General features: G+C 47.1%; 1 protein-coding gene and 1 long non-coding RNA gene across 2 annotated transcripts; both read right to left on the reverse strand.

The window, feature by feature from the left end:
• Positions 1-976: 976 nt before the first annotated feature.
• On the reverse strand, positions 977-5162 carry tmdd1 (transmembrane and death domain 1). Its single transcript, XM_086159989.1, has 5 exons — positions 5081-5162; positions 4729-4920; positions 4537-4653; positions 2445-2597; positions 977-1291 (listed from the first exon to the last, which is right to left on the reverse strand). Exons 1-5 carry the CDS (start codon positions 5160-5162, stop codon positions 1041-1043), a joined length of 795 nt encoding a protein of 264 aa, XP_086016115.1. The 3' UTR covers positions 977-1040.
• Positions 5163-6016: 854 nt separating this feature from the next.
• Positions 6017-8095, reverse strand: LOC147227094 (uncharacterized). Its single transcript, XR_015107131.1, has 2 exons — positions 8006-8095; positions 6017-6828 (listed from the first exon to the last, which is right to left on the reverse strand). It is a non-coding gene; the product is annotated as an uncharacterized LOC147227094 (long non-coding RNA).
• Positions 8096-9299: the final 1204 nt, after the last annotated feature.

Genomic DNA, 9299 nt, shown 5'->3' on the forward strand with positions numbered 1-9299 from the left:
GACGAAGAGAAATCTTCATTATGAGAAAACTTGGCTCCTTGTGTGTTCTTAGCGCCGGACCCATGAGAAACACATTTCGGTCCTTGAGTTTTTATTTTTTTCCTGAATAAAATTTGGATTTTGGTGATGGAGGAAAAAAAACAAAGAATACAAAACTGTTGTAATGACTTAAAATCAATTAGAAGAAAACCGTTGGCTAGGAGGATGTGTTTTGCATGCTAACATGTTTGGGGGTGCAAATTATTGATCGCGTTTTTTTTTTTTTCATGACGGTTCCCAATTCCTTGGTCCTGGTTCCTTTGCTCTAGTCACCCCGACTGGATACAAATCGAAAAAAAAAAAAAAAAAAATTGAAAGAAAAAGCCCGAGCGCCTCTGTGATATATATTTTCCTTCCTTCTTCTGCCAGGAGCCGCCACAGCATCCCAGAATGCCCCATTGTCTGCTAGCATTGTCTCCGTTATTAGTCTCCCGGACTGCCTGCCGATTCCTCTGCAGGCTCTGGGAGGGGGGCGGGGTGTCAGCGGGGGCGCCAGGCTGGATAATTACTTCTTCCCCAACGCCAGACGGGCACGTTGCCGTCACTTGGAGGGGAAATAGAAAAAAAAAAAAAGTGGCATCACTATCACAGTAGCACCGGAACAACCTTTTTGGGTGGCGAGGGCCGGGTTCCAGCGCATCTGTCAAACCGCGAGCCCCCAATTCCATCCCCATCCCCATCCTAACCACCGCCAGCGCCAGCTCCCCCCCCCCCCCCGCTGGCGATACAACAATGCCTACCAGCCTAGCATCACGCAGCACGGATACTTTCTTTATATCCGACAGCGGTATTCTTATCATATTTGTCATAATTAACAGCGGTGGAATCGATAAGAACTGCTTTATTGGTTGGACTGATCAATGGCGACACACACACACACACATAGAGGGGCATTTAAAAAACAGAAAAAATTAAAACATTTAGTTTTCCCCTTAGATGTATAGATATCTAATGTTGCGGCCATGTTTTTATTTTACAGCACGAATAAAGCCTGCTGTTGGCTATTTGTGGCATCCAATCAGGAGGCTGTAGTTGGAGGTGGCGGCGTTCCCGTGCTGACGGCGTGGCGGGTTGATGCGGAAGAGCTGAGTGATGAAGAAGAGGACGGAGAGGCACGCCAGGAAGGACGCACTGAAGCCCAGCAGGATGCCGTACAGCAGGGGGAGGACCACCGAAAGGGGCCCCTTTGGGTACAGCGGCAGGGGGGCCTGCTCCACGATGAGGTCTGTGTCACACCATCCCAGGTCAGCCACTTAAAACACACACACACACATCCCAGGGTCCTTTATTAGTGTGTTTCAAACAAGTTTGAACTTGAATTACACTCCAAGCAGAACTGCCAAAAAGTTGGGTGGGTGTGTGTTTGTGTGTGTGTGTGGGTGGGTGGGGGGGTGGGGGGGGGTTCGCAGGTGATCATTAAATTTTAAGGCTGTCCCGGGAAATAGGTGCGACTCGGTGAGAATGTTGATGTGGACGGGTAATGAGCTGCGAGTTCGCCCGCGGCCCGCAGATCTAATCTCATCTTAACACGCTATAGATTTGTGCTTTGGGGAAACATTATGTAATTTGTCATTCAGATGGTTTCCAGGAATCTCCGTACTTACAGATGCTATCTCGGCTGTTTGATTGCCACGGCGATGATGGTTCTGACCTTCTTTAGCCCCCCCTCCAAAAAAAAGCCATCAAGTTAAGGATAAATAGTTTCCGAGACAACGTTCTTTGTTCGGCAACCTCTCTTTTGCAACCGCAGACTGACAGGAGGGGTTTCAATTAATAAGAGATTTAATGACCCCTGTGAATCCTTCATTTGTATTCAAAGCCAAAATGTTTTTTGAATTGACTATTCTGATCAAATTATCCGGACCGGTGTGTCAAGAGATCCCGTTGACCGCGAAGATGTGCCAGTGCCTAAACCAGGTGCCCTGTGCATGGTAAAAACAGGAAGTGACGTCATCCTCAGTAAGGTTAACCTGGGACTCGGGATCGGACGATTCAATCCCGACGCTCTCGTGATCTTTCAAACTTAATTTGGACCAAATGCATCTCTTTCTCCTCGAATGACTTGACCCTGTATTTGCAGTTCGGGGGTTTGGATACAAAGGGGGGTCTTCCTCGGTATGTCCCGTATGAGGAAGTAGCCTATCAACAATTGGGCTGCGTCGGGGCTAATAGCGCCAAATTTGGCGAATCATTTCGCTTTAGCTTTGATTTATGATGGACCAAACTTCTGCTGGAAGACCAGACCTATTCTGTGCTGGAGCAAAACAGCCCGTCCAAGAAGAGGACGGTGCCAAGATGCTGCCATCTTGCTTTTCTTTGGCAACGTCAGGCACTGCTGTCATTAGCGCTGTTGTAGGTAAACGGCAATCCGTGGGTGAAAACGACCTCACTGTTCCCGATCTCACCTCTCCTCTTCATGATCCCTTTCTTCGCCGGCTTGCTGTCTCCTTCGTCTGACGGGACCGACGGGATGTTCAGGGATTCCACGTACTTGTGGTATTCTTCGATGTGACGTTTCATGTTGAGTATTTTATCTTGGTTGATGCTCTTCCCCACCTCTGCGAAGGTAAATAAAAAAACAACACAAGCGTGACGCCAATCAAAAGTATTTCTCCGACTCTCAGGGCTCCAGAAGCCCCACTTATCCGGCTCCACGTACGGCTGCGAGGATGACTTTAATTGTCGTTTTCTTGCCGTGAACATAATGAGCTCTGGCAGGAGAGCAACCGCCCGACTTCAGGTTCGGAGCGAAAACAAAACGACACGCCTAAGTGTCTACTTACGGGTGGGTTTCTTCAGAACTGGGATCCATAATGTATGATAATTGGCGCATTCTGCATCCACGCAGGCCTTGTAATCAAAGACACCCCGTACACACACGAGAATCTCCAAACTCATCGCCCCGTCGCCTCCTTGTCTGTTTTTTTTGCACCAAAGCTGCCGATGAAAGGAGCAGATGGTTTCTTCCATGGCTGGTGTCAGCTCCGCTGAGTCCTCTGTCAGATCATTTACACCTCCCTTCCCCGCCGACGCCGCCCGACCGCGGAGCTGGGCGAACGCGTGCCGGACCACAACACGCGCCAGGAGCTGGCAGTGTGCGAAATGTGTTGTTTTTGAAGCGCCAATTAAAACTAATCTCAAAGTAATGAAGCGATTAGGGGCTGTTGTTCCAGCCTGAAAAGGCCTTCTTGACCGAAAATAAAGCCATTTCTTTTGATTTTTGAAAACTCGCCGCGGTGTACCCGAATTAGACTTTGTTAATTTGCTTCTGTCGAGGGACGCCGCGGCGTTGGTGGCGCGAGCGCGTGGGATTTGACACCGGCGTCTCTTCATTTGGAGCCCAGCACACTGTCGGCACCACACTGCGAAGTATTCTCTTACACCGTATCGCCAGATAAGCGTGTTCGCTAACGCTATCGTCTGTTGCTCATTAAAAAGCATATTCCAACTCATTCTTCTCCTTCTTCTCCCTTCAGGGGTCGCCACAGCCAATCCTAACCATCTCCTCTGTATCCCTTTCTCTCACAACTAACCTCTCTGGTCCTCTAGACCTCCTGCCTGGTACCAGAGTATCCCTTTATAGCTTTAGCTTTTAGCTTTAGCTTTCAGCTTTGAGCTGTATAACCTCAACATCTAGCATATGCTATCCCGATGATCCTATCTTTGCTCCTTGCTTCCTAAGAACCTCCACATCTTTTCTCTGCTTCCCGGTTTTGTCCTCAACATCCCCTCCACCCTCTCCATTGCTCTGAACTGTTGATCCTCCATCTTCTTTCTCACCACTCCCTGTTGCCTCATCGTTCCACTTGGTTCCTTCTTGTTCACACACTTGTATTGTCTTTCTCCTGCTAACCTTCATTCCTCTCCTTTCCAAAGCATACCGTCACCTCTCGACACTAAACTCCAGCTGTCCCCTGCTCTGACGATAGCTTACATTGTCATCTGCAAATGTTGGAGTCCACGATTCTATCAGCCTTGCAAACAAAGGGGCTCGAGCTGATCCGCACCTCCACCTTGAACTCCTTCACCTCTCTGCTGCCTCACAGCTCATTCTCCACGACTGGACACAAATAATACTTTCCTATCCAGAAAGCATTCCTTATTCTAAAATCTAATTTAAGGTATGCTAACCCGCTCTTTAGCCTTATTGACTCTTTAAAAGGAACGTAAGGATGTACTTGTACACCTTGAGCTCAGTGAGCTCACCTGAAACAAATACGCGCCCGGAGTACTTTTATGTTTGAAACTTGGAAGTAGATTTGGCTAATAGCCCAATGAAAGGCCATGAAACGGGACTGTAATTCAGCATTTAAATTTTTTGGGGGGGTCAAAGTATCCCTGGATTTAAAGGAGTTTGGGGTATGACATGGGAGAATACATTACAGTGAGTCAACAATGCAGGGTGCTAGCTAATGCTACGTGTTTACTATCACAAAATGGTCCTCTGTCTGTTTTTTTTTTTAAATAGTTTTCTTTCGCTGTCTTGGTTTTGCTCACCAATGGCTATGTCCGTCCTCCCGATGCGCTGCAGGGCCCGAGTCAGCCTGTCGTAGTAGATCTTCTTGCCGTTCTTCAGCAGCCATTCGGTCAAGGTCACCTGGCACTCTTCCTCGTCTAGCGAACGCAAACCTCGGCGATTCAGACGGGCGCTAGCGGTTATTGTATTCTTTTATATTCTCTTCAGCTCACCGTCCGCAGAGGGGGCGTCTCTCTTGTCTCGGGGCTTGAATTCCAGCTGATTCCTCTCCGGCGAAAGCCGTTCAAAATGCTTGAAGACGTTCTCCTCCGGCTCGGAGAGGGTGGACAGAAGGTCCTCGCACTCCTTCTCCGTCAGCATCTCCACCAGTCGCTCCAGCTGATGGATGCCGATGTCCCCTGCCACTGGACACCCAGATCGCAAGCTAATTTAACAGTTTTGCATAATGCTATTAGCATTATAGCGGGCGGTTGTCTTATTTCCACTAGCCGCGGGACAATAGAAACTTGGAATTCGACGATTAGCTGTCGCTGAATCAATGCTGTTGACCGCTAGCGCTCTCACCTGTGTCGTCATCGTCGTCGCCACGCGTGGAAGCAGGACACAGAAGAAGCAGCAAGGAGCAATAGATGTTCCAGGCCTTCATGCTGGTTAAAGAAGAGAAGAGCTGGGGATTCAAAAATTACTTTTATTCATCACACCCTCCTTCTCCTCCTCTTCGTCTTCTGCTTCTTCTCCAGTAACAACAGACTCAGGGCTGATGCTACATCGCAGTAGCGCAGTGCTCATCGACGACAACATCATGGTAGGCACGGCAACCGGACCTTTTTTTTGTGCTCCCCCTATGTTACATCACAGCTTCCCCTTCCCCTGGTGCAGGGGTTGCTATCCCATCTCACTGAAGACAGAACGTGAAGGGCACGTGACGGGGAGACAGGGATCATGGGATGTTGGAACAGTGCAGAGGGGGAATTAAATCTATGTTTAGTTTTTAGGGGCTAAAGTGACAAGTTTGAAAGGGGGGGGGGGCTGGAAGTGCCAGAGTACGAAAAGAATCAAGTGGACCTGAAGACAACGGGAAGGCGTGTGTGTTCATTCTTTCTCTCTAGTCGACAGTGAGGATTTCTCACGTGCACACACATGCACGCTCTCTCACACACACACACACATACACACTTTTGTGGATTTATATATAGACAGTAATGTCCCAGAATATGGATGTGACATCCCTGCTGTTATGTAACGCTACTTCTTATACTGACTTCTTGCAATTATTAAGAAGATACTTTTACTTTTCCATTTTTCTTGAATTCAAAACAGACCAGTTGATCTTAAAATGAATCATATAGAATTATATAAATTATATGAATTATATAAAATAAAATAATTGGTTTATTTGGGAAGATGAGGGGGTGTCATGGGGGGCAGGCTCATTTACATCTGGAAATTCATATTTTACTGAAGAGATGAAATGATTTGACAAATGAAATCACACGCTGATGTGAGGCAGTATTCCTTTATTTGTTTTTGAAGGCAGAATATATATCAAAAATACCAACATTTATAATTCCTTCATTTGTTGTAATTTCTTGTTTTCATTAGTTTTTTTTATGAAACTTAAAACCCCACAGATTTTTGTAAAAAAAGCTAGAGAAAAAAAAAGACAATTCAAAATAATTCATGAAATAGATAAATAAATGGAGAATATCCAATTTTTATTTGTAATTGCAAATATTTTTGAAAATTATTTTAATTTATTTTTTGGTTTGTCTTTCAAATCTTGCCCGGGAGGAGAGGTGTGCTGGAACTGGTGAAGAAGCCTCTCTTTCAAGTCAACAGAGACGTGTAACAACATAGCTGCAGGCAGGGCGTGTTTTAGCAATGTTCACAAGCATCACTTTTCTCAAACAGTAAAGGTTGTCTGCGTGGGCGGAGTCTCGAATTCTCCATGTTGGGAAAAAAAAAAAAAATTCGGCTATGGGGCCGGGAGCCATAGAAACTGTGATGTGGGCGGTTTTAATGAATCTGTAATAATCTGAGATGTTGCACTTGCAGACAGGAAGGAAAGAAGGAAGGAAGGAAGGAGGGAGGGAAGGAAGGAACTCCCGGGGCAGAATCGGGAAATCCGTATTCCCAGGAATCTGACTAAAAATTATATTTACTTGCACGTGGAGGAAAAATGGCCAGAAGAAGGGATGAAGTCCAGCCGTCGTATCCCCATGTCTCTTACACTTCACACCACTGAAATCTGGTTGAGTACAGATACAGACTCCGGTGGAATGAAGGATAGAACACATGGAATATCCCAGCGTCTGAAATGCCAACAGAAGGAGCCGATTAACGCCTGGTTGGGACAGGAAAAACGCCGTAATCTGCAGAAGCTGCGAAAATCTGCACAGTTCTCATTCAAAATAAGATGCGGGACAAGCCCCCCCCCCCCCTGTTGCCTGGCTCCCGGGCCCTTTTGGCGCCGTGCTGTTGTTCGAGACGCTCGGATTTTAATAGCGAGCCCAAGGAGGCGGTGAATGCGGCGGGAGTTGGATGTCAGCCTCTTTTGGTTTTCTGGAATGAGGCCCAACACGAACGGGACGGGCCCCGTCTCGCTCGTGGGGGTGGGGGTGGGCGATGCGTTGGCTCCTGAGTGGTTTTCGAAATCCGGGGGCGGCGGCGGCGGCACGTCGACGCAGGCCCGAGCGCCGCCGGCGGTGAGGCAAGGGTGACACAACGCCATTGGTGTCACCGGACACCGGGGCCCGGCCCACGCTCCCCCCCCGCTCCCCCCGACAGGGAAACACAACACCTATACACTCACCCCCTCCACACACACACACACACATAACAAGCTTTTATGCACAAGGGAAAGCGGTAATGCTTAAAAACTAGTGTTCGGCAGCAACGCAACGCTTCTACTCAAGTAGTCGTCCCAAATACACGACTGAGTGAGTATTCTACCCGTGATAGTACTTCGTCCTCCCTCTATCCCCGTCACACAGGATGCAGCCGGGTACTGCAGCGCAAATACATCGCGTTTTCCTGACCTTGTCCCTCAATAAGAGTGATTTCCACATAATACGCTCAAGGTGAAGGTAAAACTTCAAATAAACACAGGCTATCTTCAATGCGCTTGACACCGGTACATGTTTTTGCTTGCGGTAAGAGAAAACAGTAAATTATATAAGTTGAATTCTACTTTAACTGCTCTTGGCTTGTTCTGAAACGGAACTGGAATTGCTGTACTTTTACTTGATATATATTTTTTTTTTTACTTTTCTAGTGTGTATTTTTTACACTGCTGTACCTCTTGGTGAACTGAAGCAAATAGTCTTGAGTGCCTAATTCGCCGCCGGCCTTCAGGCGCGGGATTTTATTTTCTCGATAACCGCCTGGTCGTAACCGTTCGGGTGAAAAGGTCAAGCCTCGGGTTCGACCCGCGGGTTTTTTTCCCTGATATACTTATAAATACTTTACCTCCCGGCTGCACACACTCACCCCTGGCCGCTCCTGCGGGAAATCTATAAATGCTGCCATACGCTCCGAGGCTCCTTCTCCTCATCCGACGAGGCGTTATCTATCTCCTCCTCTACCTGATTCAGGTGTAAGTGTTTTTAGAGGAGCGAGACGACCAATAGGGAGCGAGCAGCCGGGAGGGACCTCCCCCTTTTCAAAAGAAAAAAAAAATAGGACGCCGCACCTTTTTTTTGTTTGTGTTTCATGTCGAAGACTGAAGAAGTGTAAAAGGGAGGTGTTTTTAAAAACAAAATTGCCGTCAAACTTCCAATGACAGCAGTTTTTTCTCATTTTGAGCAAAAAAACCTGCATAATGCATGTGTTATGACAAGTGTTTTTTGTTTTACTTTAGTGCTGGGGGGGTGCGGGGGTCGGCTTAGCAACCCCCGCACACACACTCACACACACTTTCTTGAACTTCAAATGAGAAATGGGGCGACACCCGACATCTGTCTTTGTGAGAGGGCCTAGTTTTTGTTTTTTTTTTGTTTGAAAAGCATTCCTTCCCCATCACAATAGCAGGCTGGGTGGGGTTAGCGGTGGTGCTATTGGGTGGAGGGGATGAAACTGAACGCATTCCTAAAGTAGCGATCCTCACCTGGAAATATCTGTCCTTGCGAGCCCGGTATTGCTACATGTGATTTTACTGGCAAGGACGCCGCCATCTTTTGACTTATGAGCTGTACCCCCGATTCCATCAGCTGGGAAAAAACAAGCCTCTTGCGTTTATCTTGCATGCTCTGCAGGGGGAATCTGCCATAACACCGGTTTTACTACTAGAAACAGTAATATTAGCATTATGCCCAGCTTGTAGTTCAATAGATCGGCCATTTTTATTCTGGGCGCGGTTAAAAACTCCCGTGTTAAAAAAAGGGGAGGGGGCGACATCGAAGTAGGGAGAGAACGGCTCCGTCGCGACACGTCGACGTGAAGCCCGCCGGCTCCCCGCCTTTCAAAAAGGGAGGGAATTCACAGCTTTCTTTTCAACCCGTGGAAGCTCACGCATTGTTACCATTGTGATTTATCTGTTCTTTACCTGAATGAAAAAAAAAAAAAATCAATAAAACCACCTTGTTTGTAAAAAGCGTGTGGTGAACAAGGTCCCGAAAGCACCGCTCACGCTTCCAGGGTAAAGCCTCTCATCTAACACTCTCAGGCAATTCGGGTCTTTTTGATTAAAAATGGATGATAGAAGAAGAAAACACAGGTAGAAAAAATAGTAGAAATACATCCTGCTGTTACCCAACTGCTATTTTCCTTTATTTTTTCTAATGCT

Source organism: Fistularia commersonii, chromosome 14, assembly GCF_037954325.1.
Source record: "Fistularia commersonii isolate RoL2024-O1a breed Wild chromosome 14, RoL_Fcom_v1.0, whole genome shotgun sequence".
NCBI lineage: Eukaryota > Metazoa > Chordata > Actinopteri > Syngnathiformes > Fistulariidae > Fistularia > Fistularia commersonii.